At 42.2% G+C, this 23,982-nt stretch overlaps 1 protein-coding gene across 3 annotated transcripts in view; it reads right to left on the minus strand.

Annotated features, from left to right (window-relative positions):
* Nucleotides 1-390: 390 nt before the first annotated feature.
* Nucleotides 391-23,982, minus strand: part of aktip (akt interacting protein) — a 68,838-nt gene continuing 45,246 nt past the window's right edge. For 2 of the 3 annotated variants that reach the window (XM_072518254.1, XM_072518253.1), the window contains exons 2-10: nucleotides 17,821-17,930; nucleotides 16,796-17,004; nucleotides 16,307-16,371; nucleotides 16,096-16,196; nucleotides 14,374-14,462; nucleotides 13,250-13,348; nucleotides 9,196-9,303; nucleotides 4,174-4,234; nucleotides 391-1,405 (exon numbers count right to left, since the gene is read on the minus strand). In XM_072518254.1, coding sequence (XP_072374355.1) covers nucleotides 1,298-1,405; nucleotides 4,174-4,234; nucleotides 9,196-9,303; nucleotides 13,250-13,348; nucleotides 14,374-14,462; nucleotides 16,096-16,196; nucleotides 16,307-16,371; nucleotides 16,796-17,004; nucleotides 17,821-17,862 — 882 coding nt within the window. In that variant the 5' untranslated portion in view covers nucleotides 17,863-17,930 and the 3' untranslated portion in view covers nucleotides 391-1,297. The remainder of the gene's footprint in view (nucleotides 1,406-4,173; nucleotides 4,235-9,195; nucleotides 9,304-13,249; nucleotides 13,349-14,373; nucleotides 14,463-16,095; nucleotides 16,197-16,306; nucleotides 16,372-16,795; nucleotides 17,005-17,820; nucleotides 17,931-23,982) is intronic. The other variant, XM_072518255.1, reaches the window with a different exon arrangement.

Raw genomic sequence — 23,982 nt, forward strand, 5'->3', positions numbered from 1 at the left:
GATAGCACGACCAAGAGCTCTTAACATTCAAAGGCAGAAGTTAAAATGCATTTGAGGAGTTAACTTACCTGAAAGATTAAAAAGATTTCATACGAACTGACGATGAAGCCAAGAGATTTGCATTGCACTACCACCTGGTGGTTAGCACATGAAACTGCAGCAATCAGCTGGCTATGAACGACTGGAATAATCTTTATGACAGCATTAGCAATATGCCTGAGGGTTACACAGAACTGAGCCTCGCCTTTTCAACCTTGCCCCTCGTCTCAGCTCTCCCCCTCGAAGGAGAAAGCAGCCTATGGCCATCTGGGACTGTGGCGACTTTACACAGAACACCCATGGCATATTAAAATATACACAAACAGCGAGAGCAAATACATTAGTAGTTGGTACAGTTTAGGTTGTTTTTATTTTAAGGGTTAAACCATGATATCAGTTGCTAGGCCAGCAGCTATTTCCTCTTGGAACGATGTGACAAAAACAGCATTTTATGTATATAACATGCTGTGTTGTTGCACGAGGTAATTAGGACATGAAAATGTCTAGTAACAACATTGGAAAAGGTGTCTTCATTGAGTTGAATTACTTTGCACATTCATACATGGTATATAAAGATCAGCAAAATTACAAAACACGAGGTTCACCGTTTGTAGCAATCTGTTACTTTAACATGGATCAGCCTGCCCAAAATATATACCAGTGGACTATGTCACTTTTAGCAAAATTTTCACCTCAAAGTCCTAACTGTAGGGTCCAACAAGCTATGTACAAAATTTATACACCAATATATTTACATTAGAAGACCCAAATGACTTATGAAAACAGCAAAATACTGTCATACACTATGTAAAATGCATTTGATTTGAATGGATTGAATGTCTAAACTCACATCTTAAATTCTACAGATCAGCCCCAAAACATGAAAAACATTTCTACATAACAGTATTACAAAATGTCATCATTATGACACACCCAATCAATTCAGTTCACTACCCCAACATAATTGATAGTTGTATTGCCAAGATTATTTAGGTAGTAGTCTCCAAAATGCAAGTTTAACAAACTTTCAGTTAAAAGTTGAACTTGAATACAAGTTTAACATTTCATAATCTACACAAAAGGAATCCCATCTTCAGCAGTTTTATTATATATATATATAAAAAAACTTTTGTTTTTACAGTCACTGCTAAAATAAAGTCCAAAATTTGCACCAACAGGAAAACAGTTATATTCCAATTGACCTAGTCCATATGTTTCACAGGTAGAAAAGTGCCCGATGTGCCGTTGATAGGAAGTACTAGGTTTGTACGGTGCTTTCATCTTTGCTGAAAGGTTGTGTTGAACCAGGCTTTACCCAGGAAAGGCCAGCCATGTGCATGCTTTTGGTTTGATCATCAGACTTCTTCTAGATGGGAAAATTTATTTTAAAATTATCTATTAAACTTTAGCACAGTAGAAGAAATACCGCACACATCACAAATACAAAGGAGATAACTGAACAATGCACAGATGGCCAAACTGGTGCCGCAAGACATGAATAAAATTCAAATACAATAAATTTTGCAACTAGATTATTTTTCATGCAACAGAAATGGCCCGAAGCATTTTTCAAAGGCGGTATATATGTATAAAGTGAGCAAAATAATTAACTGGAAGGAGACAAAAGCACAGCGAAGGGGCAAATTTAAAGTTTATTTTTAAAGTGGGGAGATGGACAACAATAGAGGGTTGAAAAGAAAAACCACTTGCGTATTAGATGAACAACCTGCATTTGTATAGCACCTTTAACTTAATAAAATGATTTAAGGCACATCACAGGAGCTTTATAAAACACAATTTTCCACCAATAAAGGAGAAACGAGAGCAGGTAAACAAACGTTTATCAGAGGTAGGCTTTGATCAAAGGGTCCTAAAAAGGAGGAAGAGATGTAGAGGTTTGGGAGGGAAATTGAAAGTTTGATGCCTAGGTATCGGAAGACTGGAGATCAGGGCACATTCGGTCTTTGGCCTAGGTTAGAGAAGATGTGTATTTCTCTTCCTCAGTCCAGAGGGATCTGGGTGTCCTAGTGCAAGAGGGAGCCCAGGTGCCAGGTTGGCACTGCCAGAGATCAGTGTCTTCCCCAAGGTAGTTTGCAGAGGGTGGGGAGGTGGCAAAGAGAACATTTGGGCAGCCACACAAAATGGCACCCCGATCGGCAAAGAGCTTCTCAACGGCATCTGGATCTGTAAGGGGCCTTTCCTGCTGGACATACCAGCAGGAAATGACTCTAGTGCGAGTTCAGCGGAGAAAATCTCCCCAAGGCCAAAAAACACAGCAAATTGTTGTTGAATAGCGAGATATTTCATGGTGCTGCAGCCACCGAGAAACACTACGCTAAACGCGCCCTAAACGGGACATTAAGTTTTTCCGGTAGAATCTTGCCCCACATCTGGAGTATTCTGTACTGCACTGGTCTCCTCCTAAAAGGAAATATATAAAAGCGTAAGCAGGTCAGAGAAAGTTTACTAGACCAGGGTTTTTCAAACTCAGGGTTGTGTCCCACGGACAGGTGTCAGGAGGGCCGCAGAGCGATTGGTCACAGCGTTTTCGATCACAGGAGAAGCGCCCAATGGCTGTGACCGACTTTCATGAACGTCGGTCGTCCTGTGCATGCATGCCCCCAGGTCCAGCCATGCGAAGGCCCGAAGCCCATCGGGGCAGGCTGCCTCTTCCTGTTGTCAGCGTGCTGTCCCAGGAACCAATGTTTTGTAAAAAATACAAGTCTTCCAGTCAGAAGCGGCGGCAGAGAGCAGGTCACGCCCCAGGTACGTACACGGATGTCACACACCCTGTACATCGCGCTTTAAGCGCGAAATCACGGAGAAGAGATTCCTCTATTTTGTAACTGCAAGGCAACAGGACGGTGAAGAGCTGCAGATGGACTGTTTCATAATAAGGAAAAGAGAGGGCCAGAGACACAAATAGGCCAAGATCTCACAACTAAATCTGCTTGAGAGCGCTACTCAGGAGAGATCACGGCAGGACAAAGCAGTGCTGGTGTGAGCTCAAGGGCCTTTGGTAAACAACCCGTTAAGAAGATACTGAAATCAGGAACAAAGCAGTATAAAGATGATTTCTTGAGGTATGGGTTTATTAACTGGGCCTATGCAAATTAGGATGTGTTATATGCAGGGAAGTACTGGCAAACCAAAGTTTAAAACCCTCAAAACTTCAAAGGCATTTGAAGACGAAGCATGGTGAATTAGAGGACAAACCTCTTGATTTTTTTCAAAGGATGCAATGCGAATTTAAATAGTCAGCAGAAATGTAACAGTGAATGACAAAGACAAAGCAAGTGAGATCGTGAGAGCAAAGCAGGCTCACCTGTTGCATAAAAGGCAAGAAATAATGGTGGTCATGAAGGTCGGCCAGTTGATAAAAGTGGGTCACGGGAAAAAAGTTTGAAAATGCACTTGTACTTGACGAACACCAGGAATGAGCGGGTTGTCTTATGAAGAAATTTGGGAGAGGAAAGTTTGGAGAGGTTAGATTTTTATCTGCTAGAGTTTAGAAGATTAAGAGGCAACTTGATGAAACCTTCAAGATCCTGAGGGGTATTGATGGGGTGGATGTGGAGAGGATGTTTCCGTTACTTGGAGAATTCAGAACTAGGGGTCACTTGTTAAAAATAAGGTTTCGCCCATTTAAGACAAAAATTAGGAGAATTATTTCCTCTCAGAGGATCGTGAAGCTCTGGAATTCATGTCCTCAAAAGGCAATGGAGGCAGTCTTTGAATATTTTTAAGACAGAGGTAGATAGATTCTTGATAAACAAAGGAGGTGAAAGGTTGTCAGGAATAGTCAGGAATGTGGGGTTGAGGTTACAAATCAGATCAGCAATGATCTTATTGAGCAGGCTCGAGGAGCCGAATGGCCCATTTTTGTTACTAATCCGCATGTTTCATGAATGGAAATTTAAAAAGTCAACTTCTAAAACACCACCAAAGGCAGTTAAACAAACAAGGAACTTCCCACTAGGTAACATCAAGCTAAATGCACAAGGATGTAGTGCGACAAGAAACAAAGAGTTAGGCTTGAAGATCCGTACAGGATGATTGCCATGGGGAAGCGGAAAACCTGGATGAAGCGATAATGTTTTTATAGATCTGATTCAGGAAATGAAATGAATTTACCTTCTGAGTTAACATCTTCTCTCTGGCTTCTTCATGTATTGCTGGATTCCAAGGTGAAAAGCTTGGAAGAAAATAGATACATTTTTAGGAGAGGTTACAGCTCAGCTTTCCCATTATGCATATGAAGGTCGTTTTTTTACGTGTTTCAAGTTATTAACTCCTTGCTCAGGTAGATTCCACAGCTATTGAATGTCCAGAAGCAGTTTTTTCTAAGTCACTCATCAAGTGAAATCTAGAATTATGGGGAAAACTATTGCGACATGAAGGAACGGCAGCCAATTTTGTGTTTTAATTCTTAACTTGCACCAATCCCTGTTCACAAGTTACCTTGTGCCCACTGACTTAGTCTGGCTTCCAGTCAAGCAACACCTTGATTTTTAAATTCTCACCCCCTGCGTGAGAAACTTACCCCGCTCACCTCCCTTAAACTTTCCCCCTCTCCCCTTGAACCTGTGCCCTTTGTAATTGACACTTTTACCCTTGGAAAAAGCCTCTGGCTCTCCACTCTATCTATGCCGCTCATAATTTTGTAGACCTTTATCAGTTCTCCCCTCAGTCTCCATCTTTCCAGTGAAAACAACCTAGTTTATCCAACCTCTCCTCATAGCCAACACCTGCAAGACCAGGCAACATCCTGGTGAACCTTTGCACTCTCTCTCCAAAGATTCCACACCCTTCAGATAATGTGGTGACCAGAACTGCACGCAATAGTCCAAATGTGGCCTAACCAAGGTTTTATATAACTGCAACATGATTTCCCAATTGCTGTACTCAATAATAATAATAATAATAATCTTTATTAGTGTCACAAGTAGGTTACAATCCCCAATGCCCTGGCTGATGAAGGAAAGCATGCCATATGCCTTCTTAATCACCTTGGCCACCTGCGTTGCCACTTTTTGGGAACTGTAGGCCTGCATGCCCAGATCCCCCTGTATGTTAATGTTCCCAAGGGTTCTGCCATTTCATTCATACCTAGATTTAATCGTCCAAAATGCATCACCTTGCATTTGTCCAAATTGAACTCCATCTGCCATTTCTGTGCCCAAGTCTCCATTTCTGTGCCAAAGTCTCCAATCTATAGCCTGTTACATCCTCTGATAATCCTCGGGACTATCAGCAATTACGTCCATCTTCATGTCATCCGCAAAATTACTAATCAGACCACCCACATTTTCCTTCAGATCATTTATATATACTACGAACAACAGATGTCCCAGCACTGGATAAAAGCAAATTACAACGCATGCTGGAATCTGAAACCGAAGAGAAAATGCTGGAAAATCTCAGCAGTTCCGGCAGCATCTGTAGGGAGAGAAGAGAGTTAACATCGACTCCAGATGACTCTTTGTCAAAGCTTTGACAAAGGGTCATCTGGACTCGAAACGTTAGCCCTTTTCTCTCCCTACAGATGCTGCCAGACCTGCTGAGATTTTCCAGCATTTTCTCTTTGGTTTGAGGTTCCAGCACTGATCCCGGAGAAACACCACTAGCTACAGATCCCCATTCTGAAAAACAGCCTTCCACCGTGACTCTGTCTTCTATAACCAAACCAGCTGTGTATCCATCTAGCCAGCTTCCCCAAAATTCTATGTGATTTTAGTTTTTAACCAGACTGCCATGTCGGACCTTGTCAAATGCTTTAGCAAAGTCCATATAAAAGTACATCCACAGCCCTTCCCTCATCAATTTTCTTTGTCACCTCTTCAAAAAACTCAATCAGGTTGTTGAGACATGACCTTCCCCGTACAAAACCATGCTGCCCGTCACTAACTGGTCCATTTTCCTCCAAATGTGCATATATCCTGTCCCTCAGTATCTTTGCAAAAAGTTTCCCCACCTTGGATGTTAGGCTCACCAACCTATAAGTTGCTGGATTATTCCGGTTTCCTTTCTTTAACAAGGGAGCAATATTGGCTATTCTCCAGTCCTGTGGAACCTCACCTATGGTCAGAGGATGTGAAGATATTTGTTAAGGTCCCAGCTATTTCTCCCCTTGCTTCCTGCAGTAACCTGGGATAGATCCCATCATGCTCAGGGGACTTGTCTACCTTAATGCAATTTAGGATACTCAACACTTCCTCCTTTGATATATTGACGCTCTCAAGAGCGTTCACACACCTATCCCTGACCTCAACATCCGTCATGTCCTTTTGGAGAGGTTGGGGTCCCCTACCGTGGCAACCGTGTCGCTTTTACACCTGTCCAGTGTCTCTCTGCTCGTCTACTCCACAGTCTCCGGTGCTCCGGTTTCCTCCCATAGTCCAAATATCTGCAGGTTAGGTGGATTGACCATGATCAATGAGCGGGTTACGGGCCTAGATAGAGTGCTCTTTCAGAGGGTCTATGCAGACTCTATGGGCTGAATGGTCTCCTTCTGCACTGCAGGGATTCTATGGGCTGTTTCATTAGGAGTTACGAATGTGACAGAGCACCAAGCAATCATCATTGAACATGTCCATTTCTAATTTTATAAATGGAGGAAATATCACTGATGAAGCAGCTAAAGATGGTGGTTGGACCGAGGATACGGTCTTGATGAATTCCTGCAACAATGTCCTGAAGCTGCAGAGATGATTAGCCCCCAAAAACAAAAATAATCTTCCTTTGTGCTACAGTCTTTGGGAGAATCTTTCCGAGATTTCAATTTTGCTTGGGTTCTTTGGTGCCACACTTGGTCAAAGACTGCCTTGCCATCAGGGGCTGTCATTTCCCCCTCTCACCTTTGGAATTAAGCTCTTTTTGTCTGTTTGGACTAAGGTTCTAATGAGGCCTAGAGCCAAATGGTCCTTGCCCTAACCAGACCATTATACATCTGGGTTATTAAATAACAATGACTGGGACCCCTGTTTTATGTGCACCTGTTTAACATGGAAAACAATTAGTCACAAATTGCAGTTCTTCTACTGCTTGCCTGAAGAAAAGCAAACGTATGATTAAAATCTTAGTCTATTCACCTTTATGCCGCCTGTTCTTAACAATAAACCAATAAAAATTGATCAATTTACAAATTAAAGGCCAGACCTAACGGCAATGTTTTACACTAGCAAGTGAAGTGTTGTGTTAAGCGTCTAGTTTTATCAGGTTCTATATAATGGATAAAAATATTTCTACCTGCTCTTTGAGGGGGTAGAAGATCTGTGTGAACGGTGGGGGGGGCACAAACCACATTCATATGTTTTGGTCCTGTCCAAAGCTGGAGGATTACTGGAAGGAGGTGTTTAGGGTAATCTCTGAAGTGGTGGAAGCGAGACTGGACCCGGCCCCTCGGGAGGCCATATTCGGGGTGTCGGACCAGCCGGGGTTGGAAACGGGTGCGGAGGCAGATGTTGTAGCCTTCGCCTCATTGATCACCCGAAGGCGAATCCTGTTAGGGTGGAGAACAACCTCTCCACTCTGTGCCCTGGCCCCGGGGGGGGGGGGGGGGGGGAGAAGAGAGACCTGCTGGAATTCCTGACTCGAGAAAGTCAAATTTTAATTGAGGGGAAGGATGGAGGGGTTCTGCAATTCATGGGCGTTATTCATTATGTACTTTTGAGAATTGGATTACATCAAACATTTGGGGGGGGGGGGGGGGGGGGGGGGCGCATTGGGAGTGTTGGGGCGGGGGGGGGGGGGCACTGTATGTGTTAATGGTGACTATGGCCGATTCCTGATTCCTTTTTGTCATTTGTTTATGTTAACATGCGGGCTGCTGTTTGGGGGTTTGGTGGGAGGATGGGATCATTGTTACTGATATGGGGATAGACATTGCGTTTGTTACTGATTACTGTTGGGTGTAAATTTAGGAGAAAATATGAAAGAGAATAAAAATATTTAACAAAAAAAACAATATTTCTATCTGGAAAAATCCTAAAACTCCAATCTCAATTTTAAAAAGATTTTATCAAAACCTTTAGTTTAAATAGGTAAAATTAATGTGTTCTTAGAATCCCTACAGTGCAGGAAGCCATTCGGCCCACCTGGTCTGCACCGACCCTTCAAAAGAGTATGCTACCAAGGCCCACTCACCCTCCCTGACCCCACCTAATCATTGGACACTAAAGGGGAGGACAAAATAAATGTTCGCCAGAAGTCATATGAAGCATTAAACACACAAATCGAAAAGCAGATTAGACAGACACAATAAACCCCATCTTGATGCAAAGTTGTCCCAGGTAAATTGTGTAGCAATAATCAGGGCTTAGTTTTAAGGCCGATTAAATTGGATATCTTAAATTAAAGAATTGGGCACTTTAAAAACAACAGGCTGCAGCAGCCGAATATACAGAACTCAAGACAAGCTGCCGGGGTCAGTCTGAAGCAGGCCCTGAATAACCCATCAAATAATTATCATTACTACTTGAGATTCACTGGCCTATTGTCCACAGTTCCTAATATCCCATCAACTAATAGTTGCTCCTACTTAAAATGCATTGGCCTATTGTTCACAGTTCCTGATACCCATCAGGCAATCATCGCTCCTCCTAAAGCGGGCTCAGGTGCCCTGTCAACAGGTCATCAACCGGACCATTGGGCACGGAGACCCTGCCTCCTGAGACTCCATTGGCCAAAGGCCAAGGGCAGGTGGAGAAAGAAGGTGGGTGGCGACAGGGGGATAAAAAGGTAGGCATTTTCCAGACATCGGGAGAGAAAGGACTGGAAGCTGACTGGGAGCAAAAGACTCGAAGCAAAGACTCGAAGCTTGGTGTGTGACGTGACCTTGACCAGACCAGAAGGAAGCAAGCATGGAACAGCCAGCGAGAATCACCTTTACAAAGAGGAACCAGAGGGACTCAGGGATCGGATCTACAGCTTACCAAATCACCATCACGGGAAGTATAGGCGAATTCTGGGCGTTTCTTGTATGTATAGTGGGTAATTTATGGGTTAACTATATTTAATAAAGCATTATAATCGGTGTCCTACTTTGTTCTACTCATTAATTAAAGTTTATCCAGGTGTCTTTATTTAAGAGCTGGTTGAAGTATCTGAATTGGACAGATACAACAATTGGTTTTAACAAAGTTCAATGCAGCTTACCTAATTGCGTATGGGTCATCCATTTTAGGTTGATCAAAGAGACGGCTGTTGCATAGTTTCACGCTATCAATTACTTTGCTTTTGAACAAGTGGATATCTTTTTCATATCTAGGAAAAAATTTGTAAATTCAGTTTGACAAATAGGGTGGCTTCTATCAAACAAATCTTGAAAAGTTGAAAGCCAATGCTTAAAGTGGTGATGCTTGCTTTAAAAGTTATAATTTATTCATGTTCTGACAAAACCGTTCCAACTTTTTCTTTAATAGTTCTCTTTGCATGGCTTAGAGAAAAGCAAAAAGATTGTGTGAAAATAACCACTCCGGATTCACAAATGAAATTGCACTTGTCTTGGAATGCAATGTAAACAGTGCATGCCCACTTACACAACTTAGTTACATTATAGTAATACAGCTTGTTAGAAGTTGGCCAAGATGTCACTGTATTCAAAAGCAACATCTCAACAACAGCTGACAAAACGTAGCTATTCTAACAAAAGTATTTTTTAGAAAAAAGATGGTGCGTCAATATCCCATTCATTGGTGAAATAATTTTTTTTAACGTATAAGAGATTCTCAAAATCTGCAATAAGAAACGGAGAATGCTGGAAAAACTCTACAGACCTGGCAACATCTGTGGAGAGAGAAGCAGAGTTAACGTTTTCAGTCCGTCAAGAAGGATGAACAACATTAAAGAAAGCTACCAACAGGAGGATGAAAGAGTTCTGGTTTTGAATCACCACAGCGGCAGGAGGTTTTGCAAGGGCATTTGGACAAATGTGGAGAAATGCAACGTCATCCATTTTGGATCCATACAAGAATTAAAATGCTCTCTATATGGCAAGAAGCTAGGTACTGTAGGGTGGCACGATGGCGAGTGGTTAGCACTGCTGCCTCACGGAGCGGGGGACCCGGGTCACTGCCCATGTGGAGTTTGCATATTCTCCCCGTGTCTGCATGGGTTTCACCCCCACAACCCAAATATGGGCTGGATTAAGACCATAAGACATAGGAGCGGACGTAAGGCCATTCGGCCCATCGAGTCCACTCCGCCATTCAATCATGGCTGATTTCAACTCCATTTACCCGCTCTCTCTCCATAGCCCTTAATTCCTCGAGAAATCAAGAATTTATCAACTTCTGTCTTAAAGACACTCAACGTCCCGGCCTCCACCGCCCTCTGTGGCAATGAATTCCACAGACCCACCACTCTCTGGCTGAAGAAATTTCTCCTCATCTCTGTTCTAAAGTGACTCCCTTTTATTCTAAGGCTGTGCCCCCGGGTCCTAGTCTCCCCTGCTAATGGAAACAACTTCCCTACATCCACCCTATCTAAGCCATTCATTATCTTGCAAGTTTCTATTAGATCTCCCCTCAACCTCCTAAACTCCAATGAATATAATCCCAGGATCCTCAGACGTTCATCGTATGTTAGGCCTACCATTCCTGGGATCATCCGTGTGAATCTCCGCTGGACCCGCTCCAGTGCCAGTATTTCCTTCCTGGAGGTGTGGGGCCCAAAATTGCTCACAGTATTCTAAATGGGGCCTAACTAAAGCTTTATAAAGCTTCAGAAGTACATCCCTGCTTTTATATTCCAAGCCTCTTGAGATGAATGACAACATTGCATTTGCTTTCTTAATTACGGACTCAACCTGCAAGTTTACCTTTAGAGAATCCTGGACTAGGACTCCCAAGTCCCTTTGCACTTCAGCATTATGAATTTTGTCACCGTTTAGAAAATAGTCCATGCCTCTATTCTTTTTTCCAAAGTGCAAGACCTCGCACTTGCCCACGTTGAATTTCATCAGCCATTTCTTGGACCACTCTCCTAAACTGTCTAAATCTTTCTGCAGCCTCCCCACCTCCTCCATACTACCTGCCCCTCCACCTATCTTTGTATCATCGGCAAACTTAGCCAGAATGCCCCCAGTCCCGTCATCTAGATCGTTAATATATAAAGAGAACAGCTGTGGCCCCAACACTGAACCCTGCGGGACACCACTCGTCACCGGTTGCCATTCCGAAAAAGAACCTTTTATCCCAACTCTCTGCCTTCTGCCTGACAGCCAATCGTCAATCCATGTTAGTACCTTGCCTCGAATACCATGGGCCCTTATTTTACTCAGCAGTCTCCCGTGAGGCACCTTATCAAAGGCCTTTTGGAAGTCAAGATAGATAACATCCATTGGCTCTCCTTGGTCTAACCTATTTGTTATCTCTTCAAAGAACTCTAACAGGTTTGTCAGGCACGACCTCCCCTTACTAAATCCATGCTGACTTGTCCTAATCTGACCCTGCACTTCCAAGAATTTAGAAATCTCATCCTTAACAATGGATTCTAGAATCTTGCCAACAACCGAGGTTAGGCTAATTGGCCTATAATTTTCCATCTTTTTCCTTGTTCCCTTCTTGAACAGGGGGGTTACAACAGCGATTTTCCAATCCTCTGGGACTTTCCCGGACTCCAGTGACTTTTGAAAGATCATAACAAACGCCTCCACTATTTCTTCAGCTATCTCCTTTAGAACTCTAGGATGAAGTCCACCTGGGCCCGGAGATTTATCAATTTTTAGACCTCTTAGTTTCTCTAGCACTTTCTCCTTTGTGATGGCTACCATATTCAACTCTGCCCCCTGACTCTCCGGAATTGGTGGGATATTAGTCATGTCTTCTACTGTGAAGACTGACGCAAAGTACTTATTTAGTTCCTCAGCTATTTCCTTGTCTCCCATCACAAAATTACCAGCGTCATTTTGGAGCGGCCCAATGTCAACTTTTGCCTCCCGTTTGTTTTTAATGTATTTAAAGAAACTTTTACTATCATTCCTAATGTTACTGGCTAGCCTACCTTCATATTTGATCCTCTCTTTCCTTATTTCTCTCTTTGTTATCCTCTGTTTGTTTTTGTAGCCTTCCCAATCTTCTGACTTCCCACTACTCTTTGCCACATTATAGGCTTTCTCTTTTGCTTTGATGCATTCCCTAACTTCCTTTGTCAGCCATGGCTGCCTAATCCCCCCTCTGATAACCTTTCTTTTCTTTGGGATGAACCTCTGTACTGTGTCCTCAATTACTCCCAGAAACTCCTGCCATTGCTGTTCTACTGTCTTTCCCACTAGGCTCTGCCCACTAGGGTTGGTGGATTGGCCACGCTAAATTGCCCCTCAATTGGAAAAAAATAATAATTGGGTACTCTAATTTGAAAGGAGAGGGGCTAGGACCTGTAGTAAGTAATTTGGATGATCAAGTACACAGAAGGCAAATGGAATGTTAGTCTTTATCTCCAAAGGGCCTGGAATGCAAAGGAGAGAAGTGATAAATCAGTTGTCCTGGCTAAACTCCATCAGGAGTACTATATTCTGTTTGACCACTGTACTAAGGACAGGTTGCATCAGCATGGTTTGCATTCTCTTGAGTTTAGAAGATTTGGAGATAGAATTTTAAGTATTTAAAAATGATGAATAGTAAATACAGGTAGGCAAGCTGTTTCTTCTAGAGAGGGAACTCAGGACAAAGGGGAAATCATAAAATTAGAGTGAGACTCCTCACAGAAAGACCTGCAAGAGTGTAACTCACTACCACGGGGAGTGGTTGAAGCCAATAGTATTTATTGATGCATCCAAAGGGAAACAAGACGGGCATAGGAGGGCTACAATAGTAGATTTGGAGGAGAAAAGATGTGAGGAGGCTGGAGGAGTGGAGCATAAACTGGTTGGGCTGAGTAACCTGTATCTGTGCCGTCATATCCTAGGAATGGCAATGACCAGCTTATTCATCCTGCTCCTACGGAGGTTTACTCGACAATATTTACTTTTGAAATTAGTGTAATATTTTTGTAGGTTCACTTTCAATAAAAACTTTTCAAAACTATAGCTCACCAAACACTGCAGGAAAAAAAATTGTTAACAAAGTTAATTATTTCAAACAACTCATTTCAGTTATTTCTAATTGTAGCCCTGAAGATGGGACTAAACCAATAGTCAGTACGTGAGCATCATTTTAGAACAAGACCTGAGGAACTCCTTCTTTAAAAAAGTGATTTTATTATTACTCACAGTACTGCAGCTTCAGGGTTTAAGGGATTAACTGTATCAATCTTGTAGAATACCCGACGAGCATACATCAGCACCTGCCAGATGTGATTATGATTCCGTCTGCGGGAAGAAAAAGTATCACAGAAAGTTAGCATTAAATCATTTACATTTGCCTCTTCAACGCAATCTACTGTGATGAAGCATTGGAATGGGGCAGTTTTCTTCAGGCATTTTCACACATTGCTGTGGAGCATATGTGCAACCGAGTTTCCATCTATTCGGAGGGGGCGAGGATAAGCTTTCATCTACAACTTGACACAGGGGCTGGTTTAGTACAGTGGGCTAAACAGCTGGCTTGTAATGCAAAACAAGGACAGCAGCGCGGGTTCAATTCCCGTACCAGCCTCCCCAAACAAGCGCCGGAATGTGGTGACCAGGGGCTTTTGACAGTAACTTCATTGCAGCCTACTTGTGACAATAAGCGATTATTATTATTTAGATTTGTGTCAATAAAAAAATGAAGATGTGTATCTGAGAGTAAAACTGGTCTTCGGACATCTTTTGTGTAGCATCAGAAAATATGGAAACCATTTTAATGTTAGACAAATTTGATAATTTTTTGTAACAGTCAATGTACATTTATTGCCATTGAAGGGAGAGCCCCTGAACTTTACCCCCATTCAAGCCCATTGTTCAAAAACTCATTAATCAGCACAACAAGCAAATTTTCAAACTAATGTAAAAGAAAGTCCCAAGGTACTTCATTACACAAGCAATATCAAACACTGGGCTACAGAAGGCAATATTAGGGCAGATGCCCAAAAGCTTGATCAGAGAGGTAGGTTTGAAGGAGTGTCTAAAGGAGGAAAGAGATAAAGAGAGGTTTAGAGCAGAAACTCCACATCTGAAGGCACAGCCACCAATGGTGGGACAATGAAAATTATGGTTGTGTAGGAGCGCAAATATCTTGAGGGTTATGGGGCTGGAGGAGCTTATAACGATAAGGATCAGAGAACCGACAAGGAACAGTCAAGTCCACATGGATGAGGATTTTAGCAGCAGAGTCGAGCAATGTTAGTGAGGTGGAAATAGGTGATCTTACTGATGGCATGGTTATGTGGTCAGAAGCTCACTGATGTACTGACCTCCATTTTGTGAATGCTCTTTTTACATCCAATTCTCCTGTTGTTGGATCTACTAGCGGATGGAAGACTGGCATATCAAACATCAAGCGCTAAAATACAAAATATAAAGATTAAACATTGGAATTAATTTTTTAAAATTTTTAATTCTTCTGAAGGCAACAGTGTTGCACTTCCTAATGGAAACTTGCTCCTTCCCCAAGGGGTAAGTCTCCCATTGCGGCTATGGATCAGAGTCTTTTATCTACTTTAATGGCTGATTCCAGCAGTTAGTTTGCAATGTTCACACAGCATCAGCAGAAGCATCGGACTTTCTCAGGTATTAAATATACTGAATTCAGGTATTAAATATACTGAATTCACAGCAGCCTTTGCAAATTTGAAACAGTATCATATGACCTCCTATGGGAGAAAGCAAACAAAAAACAGGGTTTCACTGCTTGGATTCTGTGCGCTCAGGTATCAGACTGGATCCAGCACCAAGTTAGACAAGTATTTTTCACGTACAACATGGATAGATTCCATCAACAGTCAAGCTTTTGAAGTAGCAAATTTTGGCAGGAGAAATAAATTACTGACTTGAAATACATTTTGTCTAAAGAGTGCCAAAATACTTTAAACCTGGCATGTTATGAAATTTTTTGCATGTTATACATGATATAATTTTCCCACTTTGCAGAGATCAATTGCAACATTTTCATCAATAGAAACACACATTTAATTTTAAAATGAGATGCTGAGGACCTCTACTACATTAATTGTTCGACCCCGAAATGGGGTCAACAATAAGAAGTACCTTGAATAAGTACCACACCAAAAACTAAGAGTACGAAACAACCTCCAGGATAGACTGCCACATGCATGTGGTTTTGCATTAAGCTCCATATATTGCATCCTATATGAAGCTCAAATTGAAGAGTTCTCAAATAATCTAACAAAATTAATTGTTTTGAGATTAGACACTCCAATTGGATATCCCAAACACAACCATGCTGGGCCCTCATATTGTCATCAATTTCTAACCTTTACTTTTAAAAATGGTTTTAAAATATTTCACTTACCAGCTTTTCTCTGCTGCCCCCCCCCCCCCCAGTGTTACACAAGCCATTTTAGAGGTGGGGCCCCAAATGGGCAATTAAGCCCCTGACTGGCAAAAAACTAAGAAGTACAACTGACCTTCAGGCTTTAAATGTTAGATCAACACAGCTAGATTATAAACACAGCCAGAGTAACTGTTGACAGTTCTCAGATTAACAGGGGACCTGTCTCCAGTGGTCAAGTTAGCTCTTCCTACTGCATAAAGCACAATCTCAAGATGAGAACTCATCCACAGCACCCCAAAGGGGGGGGGAAGGAGGGCAAGATGAGAAACAAACATGGCAATTTGAAGGAGTGGAGGAAGATTCACTTTTTATTCCTAATCAGTTGCAGTCTTGCTTACTGCACTCAGACAAGTTATTTTGTTCCTCACCTTAGCTGATTCTGGGAGTGAAGAAAAGCAATATAATCAGTTGACTGGAGATGGCAATCTAAACAAGTGTCACTTTGTGCTTTTCAAATAAAATCACTTTTGAAATATACAAAGCATTGGCACAAGTGCACAAATTGCGCTGTGACTTAGTGCTTAGTGTTCACCATAAATCAGGTTGTAAATGTGAAGCTATAATGTGCAACATTTAAACATTCTAAAAGTAAGTAAACAAGTGGAAAAGGAACATTACTTACAGGACAGTCTCCATCAGGGTAGTTGTCAGGGATATAAATAGTAAATTTAAATACACCATCCTGATATAAGCCATGTCTTATAAAGATCACCCCAAACCACACTGAAAAGAGATATACAAAATAATTAGTTTTCCAAAAAACAAAAACTGCAATCAGGAATGGAACGAAAGCAAAACAAGTCAAGGATTACATAGATGATGAGGAGACTTACTTAATGCAGATCCATATGAAGGTTGTACATAGACTCCAGGCAGTTTCTGCTTTACAACCAAGGTACTACAAAACAAAAAACATGCAGACACATCAAACATTACAAGCACAAAAATTACTTTTGCTCATCAACAGAATCAAATGAACACCTAACAAAACTCAAGATTAATAAACCTCCAACTCGGGCACATCAATTAGAACAGCCTATTTTAACTTGTGTTCAGGTTTCCCCTTCAAGGTGGGGCCATCAGGGCTGCTCTGAAAATATTGTGGAAATTTACAACACTGTCCAAATAGACCATGACAGCAAACTTGCCACTGGCGAAAGTGTCAATAACCAGCCTTCTCAACTGAATTGCTGCTACATCATTTATGTGAATCTCAACAGGAGGAGAGATTAAGTTCATGAAGCTGAACAAAGCACACAATCAAACGATACATAATCTGCACACATGGAACCACACTGAAGATAACAAGAGGTGCTACTTACAATTCAGCAAGGAGAGAATATTCTAGATAGAAGGGACCATATGATGCATGTGTTCCATTCGTCGACTGTGTAGACGTGACAGGAGAAATGGGTTTAGTCACAGGAACAGCATTTTTTGGTATAGAGGGCAACTGTTTCTTGACTGTTGAAGAGCGTGGAGGACTGGTCTTCTGTTCACCAGACAAACCTCTTTCTTCACTGTCAGATTTCTGTATAACACAAGGTCATTACCACAGGAAGGTGGATTTTAAAATTCAATGTTCTATATCACTCCGAGTTACTTAATAACGCTTCATTACTTCTTTTTTTAAAAAAAAATCATAATGTATAAATATAAGGAAATTAGCAGCTCTACAGATTGGGATAATATTGTTTGTCCAAAGAAGGACATATGCACACAAAATAATTCCTGGAGGTGGGAACAGATGGACTGTGTCTATCAATCCTTTTTCATTATTAACTCTTGGCAGCTTAGCTGAGGATGACACAAGTGGTAACTGGAAAAGCAGGTCAAAAATATGCAAGTCATTTACAAAAAAACAATTGTTGAATGAGACGGTAAATTATCATTGGTACACAAAAATTTTCCCATCACCCCCCACTGATCAAAAATGTCCCCACCATTTAATACACTTGTTCAAAGCTGAAAGGCCATTTTTGGTAATGGGAGGGAAATTAACCGTGATGGATCTTAGCCAGGTCATACAGAGTATTACAATTGTACTGTAATCAAATCATCCACCACTATTGCTCCAAGTGCTCAGAAATAAGGTACTGTCATAATTCAGAAAAGCACATGAAAATGTAGTTATTTTAATATATGGTAACATTGCCAAGTGCTAATTAAGCTTCTCGAAATACAAAAAAAAAAAAAACTTGCACTGCACAAGAGAGAAACATTTACTCATACTTTCACACATTAGACCAGGCTTTGTGTCTTCCTTGCTCTTCTCCAAAATAAAGGCAGGTCTTGGGACAATTCTTTATTCTTATGAATACACTTGTGACAAATCCTTTTGTCTTACCTTTCGGCTAGAACCTGTAGACATGCTCCAGAAAGGGTTCATTACTTGTAGCAGCTTCACTACCAAGTCAACCGTACACCTGCTCGAATGTCTCTAGTCCACTTTATATTCTGGAAGAGAATGTTTTTCTTGTATTAATTTCCAAAACTTTGCTTCCTATGTCAAGAGTTTCAAAATACAATTCTGAGTGAAGCTTTTCCCACATTCCTGTGGTTTCAAATCCAGGACCCAAAGTAGGAATTTGAAAAAAGAGGCGCTGCCTTCAGAGTGCTTTTGAATTAAAAGCTAAACGCTCATCTTCCTGAAGTGAAAATAATTCTTCTCTCAGATTATAAATTATTTTTAAAATACTGCAGATTGTATTAATGTGGAGAAAATTATGCCATTTTCTAAATCTACAACTTTTAATATTTACAAATATAGATTAGAATTAAAGTTTCAGAACATTTCAGAATGTGCAATAGCTCGAGTGCATTAACATTACAATTGTAGTTCCATTACCAATGCTCAAGGGGTTTTACCCAAATTAGGCAAGTCTTAATAATTTCCTTAATTTATTTTTCCCCAGGTAGTGGGGTAGCATCAATAGATACAATACATCTTTATCAAGCTTAAATTTCCTTCTAACCCCACATTGCACCTATGGTGGATTCAAGATTGGAATCTGCAGGCTTTGGAGGTTCAACCAAAAAACGGGAAAGGCCATCTGCGTTCCCATGAATGTTTGACACACTATTCTTGATTATGTAGGTGTGCTGACAAAAGCAATGCCCATCTCTGCATTCTGCTCATTGCCATTGATGAAATCAGAGTACGAGGTCCACAAAACGGCATTTAGTAGACTACGGTGGAATAACCCTTTTATGTATCACAATCGTCAATAACTGTTGTGAATAGTGTTTGTCTAATTTGCTATAGAGTTCTTCGAAGATGTAACAAGCCAAGTAGATAATGGAGATTCTGTAGATGTAATATACCTGGACTTCCAAAGGCATTTGGATAAGGTGCCGCATAAAAGGTTAATGCACAAGGTACAATTACATGGGATTAGGGAAAATTAGCTTGGAGAGAAGACCGGCAACCCAACAGAAGGGATAACCGGGTCTTTTTCTGGTTGGCAAGATGTAACTCATAGAGTGCCACAGGGTTCGGTCCTCAGCCCCCAACTATTTACAATGTATATTAATTGCGTGGATGTAGGGATAGAAGGACACTCATCAAATTTGCAGATGACACTAAAATAGATAGGACAGTAAGGGGCAAGTGAGGAAATATGAAATTTACAAATAGATATGGATTAGGCATGTGGGCCAAACTTTGGTACATGGAGTATAATGTGGTCCAGTAGGAGATTGTTTTGGTCAGAAAAATGGAAAAGCATCTAAATAATAATAATAATCTTTATTGTCACAAGTAGGCTTACATTAACACTGCAATAAAGTTACTGCAAAAAGTCCCAGTCACCATATTCCAGCCCCTATTCGGGTCCACAGAGGGAGAATTCAGAATGTCCAAATTACCTAACAGCACAGCTTTCGGGACTTGTGGGAGGAAACCGGAGCACCTGGAGGAAACCCACACAGACAGTGACCCTAGCCGGGAATCAAACCTGGGACCCTGGAGCTGTGAAGCAACAGTGCTACCCACTGTGCTACCGTGCTGCCCTACATGGAGAGAAACTTCAGACTGCTTTGGTGCAGAGATCTAAGTGTCCTTGTGCATGAATCACAGAAAACTAGCATGCAGGTACAGCAGGTATTAAGGAAGGCAAATGGAATTTGACATTTATAGCTAAAGGAGTAGAGTATAAAGGTAAGGAAGCATTGCTCCAATTGTACAAGGCATTGGGGAGAACGCACCTGGGAGTACTGTATACTGTTTTGGTCCCCTTACTTGAGGAGGGATGTTGTTGCATTAGAGGCAGTTCAGAGGAGGTTCACCAGATTGATTCCAGAGATATGGGATTTGTCTTATGAAGGAGGATGGAGCAGTTTAAGCCTATACTTGAGTTCAGAAGAACGAGAGGAGATCTAACTGAGGTATACAAGATAAAAAAGGTATTGACAAAGTAGATGCAGAGCAGATGTTTCCTCCTGTGGGACAATCCAGAACTAGAGTCATAGTTTTAGAATAAGGGGTATCAGATTTAAAACAAGGATGAGAAGATATTACTTCTCTCAAAAGGATCGTGAATCTGTGGAATTCACCACCCCAGAGAGTGCAGTGGATGCCGGGACAGAGTAACTTTGAGGAGGAGATAGACAGATTTTTAATTGGTAAAAGGGTTGAAGGGTTAAGGTGAACACGCAGGAAAGTGGAGTTGAGGTCGAGATGAGATCAGCCATGATTGTATTGAATGGTGGAGCAGGATCAAGGCCCGAATTGCCTACTCCTGCTCCTTCCTAGTTCTTCTGCTCGGTTATAATCTGGATCCACATTCATTTGAAATTATGCTCGATTGAGGCCAATTTTACTGAAGTGTTGGCCTCCAGTCAAATCAGCGAATGTCAATCACGAGTACAGTATGGCTCTGCGCACAGTATAGGATTAATAGTGACTTTAAAAATCGGCACAAATGCATACAGATCCGTCTTTTTTCATCACTGATATGATCGGCTTAGTCCAATCACTCTCATTATCGGGTTCAAGGACTCACGTTGTGGTCAGCAGCTCTAATATTGCCTCTACCTTGGGTCTGATTGCATACTGCACTGACCTAGCATTTAAGCATCTCGCCCAACTTTCTTCCTTGATCTTCAACGTTACGGAGATATTCTTTGTGCTTCCCAGCTTTACCGTTGAAGACAATGGCATGTTTCTTCAAGATTTTGGGAAGGCCTGATTTGGAATCTGCCAGGAGATTTACCTTGGCCCAATTTTTGGATTTCGGCGGGAGCGGTGCACAAGGGACTTTTGGGAGGTAAGTTTTTACTTTAAAAGCACTTACCTTTGCAGGAGCAGGCCTTTGGATTTCAGCGGGAGCGGTGCGCAAGGGCCTTCTGGGAGGTAAGTTTTTACTTTAAAAGCACTTACCTTTGCAGGAGCAGGCCTTTGGATTTCGGCGGGAGCGGTGCGCAAGGGCCTTCTGGGAGGTAAGTTTTTACTTTAAAAGCACTTACCTGGTCCCGTTTCTGTTCTTTTTCTGCTTTATTTTGTTATATATTTCTTTTAATATAAGGCGGGAACCGGAAGTTCGCCCCGCGGATTGTAGTTTTAGGGTACGAGAGATCAAGAGTATAGAGGTCAGGAGCACAGAATTGACTTCGCAGGAGGGGGCCAGTGTTCAGGTAGGTGGTTTGAAGTGTGTCTACTTCAATGCCAGGAGTATACGAAATAAGGTAGGGGAACTGGCAGCATGGGTTGGTACCTGGGACTTCGATGTTGTGGCCATTTCGGAGACATGGATAGAGCAGGGACAGGAATGGTTGTTGCAGGTTCTGGGGTTTAGGTGTTTTAGTAAGCTCAGAGAAGGAGGCAAGAGAGGGGGAGGTGTGGCGCTGCTAGTCAAAAACAGTATTACGGTGGCGGAGAGGATGCTAGATGGGGACTCTTCTTCCGAGGTAGTATGGGCTGAGGTTAGAAACAGGAAAGGAGAGGTCACCCTGTTGGGAGTTTTCTATAGGCCTCCAAATAGTTCTAGGGATGCAGAGGAAAGGATGGCGAAGATGATTCTGGATAAGAGCGAAAAGTAACAGGGTAGTTATTATGGGAGACTTTAACTTTCCAAATATTGACTGGAAAAGATATAGTTCGAGTACATTAGATGGGTCGTTTTTTGTACAATGTGTGCAGGAGGGTTTCCTGACACAATATGTTGACAGGCCAACAAGAGGGGCCACATTGGATTTGGTTTTGGGTAATGAACCAGGCCAGGTGTTAGATTTGGAGGTAGGTGAGCACTTTGGGGACAGTGACCACAATTCGGTGACGTTTACGTTAGTGATGGAAAGGGATAAGTATACCCCGCAGGGCAAGAGTTATAGCTGGGGGAAGGGCAATTATGATGCTATTAGACATGACTTGGGGGGGATAGGTTGGAGAAGTAGGCTGCAAGTGTTGGGCACACTGGATATGTGGAGCTTGTTTAAGGAACAGCTACTGCGTGTTCTTGATAAGTACATACCGGTCAGGCAGGGAGGAAGGCGTCGAGCGAGGGAACCGTGGTTTACCAAAGAAGTGGAATCTCTTGTTAAGAGGAAGAAGGAGGCCGATGTGAAGATGAGGAGTGAAGTTTCAGATGGGGCGCTTGATAGTTACAAGGTAGCGAGGAAGGATCCAAAGAGAGAGCTAAGACGAGCAAGGAGGGGACATGAGAAGTATTTGGCAGGTAGGATCAAGGAAAACCCAAAAGCTGTCTATAGGTATTTCAGGAATAAAAGAATGACTAGGGTAAGAGTAGGGCCAGTCAAGGACAGGGATGGGAAGTTGTGTGTGGAGTCTGAAGAGATAGGCGAGATACTAAATGAATATTTTTCGTCAGTATTCACTCAGGAAAAAGATAATGTTGTGGAGGAGAATGCTGAGACCCAGGCTATTAGAATAGATGGCATTGAGGTACGTAGGGAAGAGGTGTTGGCAATTCTGGACAGGCTGAAAATAGATAAATCCCCCGGGGCCTGATGGGATTTAGCCTAGGATTCTCTGGGAAGCCAGGGAAGAGATTGCTGGGCCTTTGGCTTTGATTTTTATGTCATCATTGGCTACAGGAATAGTGCCAGAGGACTGGAGGATAGCAAATGTGGTCCCTTTGTTCAAGAAGGGGAGTAGAGACAACCCCGGCAACTATAGACCGGTGAGCCTCACGTTTGTTGTGGGTAAAGTCTTGGAGGGGATTATAAGAGACAAGATTTATAATCATCTGGATAGGAATAATATGATTAGGGATAGTCAGCATGGCTTTGTGAAGGGTAGGTCATGCCTCACAAACCTTATCGAGTTCTTTGAGAAGGTGACTGAACAGGTAGACGAGGGTAGAGCAGTTGATGTGGTGTATATGGATTTCAGTAAAGCGTTTGATAAGGTTCCCCACGGTAGGCTATTGCAGAAAATACGGAGGCTGGGGATTGAGGGTGATTTAGAGATGTGGATCAGAAATTGGCTAGCTGAAAGACGACAGAGGGTGGTGGTTGATGGGAACTGCTCAGAATAGAGTTCAGTTACAAGTGGCGTACCACAAGGATCTGTTCTGGGGCCGTTGCGGTTTGTCATTTTTATCAATGACCTAGAGGAAGGCGCAGAAGGGTGGGTGAGTAAATTTGCAGACGACACTAAAGTCGGTGGTGTTGTCGACAGTGCGGAAGGATGTAGCAGGTTACAGAGGGACATAGATAAGCTGCAGAGCTGGGCTGAGAGGTGGCAAATGGAGTTTAATGTAGAAAGGTGTGAGGTGAGTCACTTTGGAAGGAATAACAGGAATGCGGAATATTTGGCTAATGGTAAAGTTCTTGGAAGTGTGGATGAGCAGAGGGATCTAGGTGTCCATGTACATAGATCCCTGAAAGTTGCCACCCAGGTTGATAGGGTTGTGAAGAAGGCCTATGGAGTGTTGGCCTTTATTGGTAGAGGGATTGAGTTCCGGAGTCATAATGAGGTCATGTTGCAGCTGTACAAAACTCTGGTACGGCCACATTTGGAGTATTGCGTACAGTTCTGGTCACCGCATTATAGGAAGGACGTGGAAGCTTTGGAGCGGGTGCAGAGGAGATTTACCAGGATGTTGCCTGGTATGGAGGGAAAATCTTATGAGGAAAGGCTGATAGACTTGAGGTTGTTTTCGTTGGAGAAGAAGGTTAAGAGGAGACTTAATAGAGGCATACAAAATGATCAGGGGGTTAGATAGGGTGGACAGTGAGCCTTCTCCCGCGGATGGAAATGGCTAGCACGAGGGGACATAGCCTTAAACTGAGGGGTAATAGATATAGGACAGAGGTCAGAGGTAGGTTCTTTACGCAACGAGTGGTGAGGCCGTGGAATGCCCTACCTGCAACAGTAGTGAACTCGCCAACATTGAGGGCATTTAAAAGTTTATTGGATAAGCATATGGATGATAATGGCATAGTGTAGGTTAGATGGCTTGTGTTTCGGTGCAACATCGTGGGCCGAAGGGCCTGTACTGCGCTGTATCGTTCTATGTTCTATGTTCTAATTTAATCTGCTTCGTTC

The sequence above is a fragment of the Scyliorhinus torazame genome, chromosome 10, assembly GCF_047496885.1.
Source record: "Scyliorhinus torazame isolate Kashiwa2021f chromosome 10, sScyTor2.1, whole genome shotgun sequence".
Lineage (NCBI taxonomy): Eukaryota > Metazoa > Chordata > Chondrichthyes > Carcharhiniformes > Scyliorhinidae > Scyliorhinus > Scyliorhinus torazame.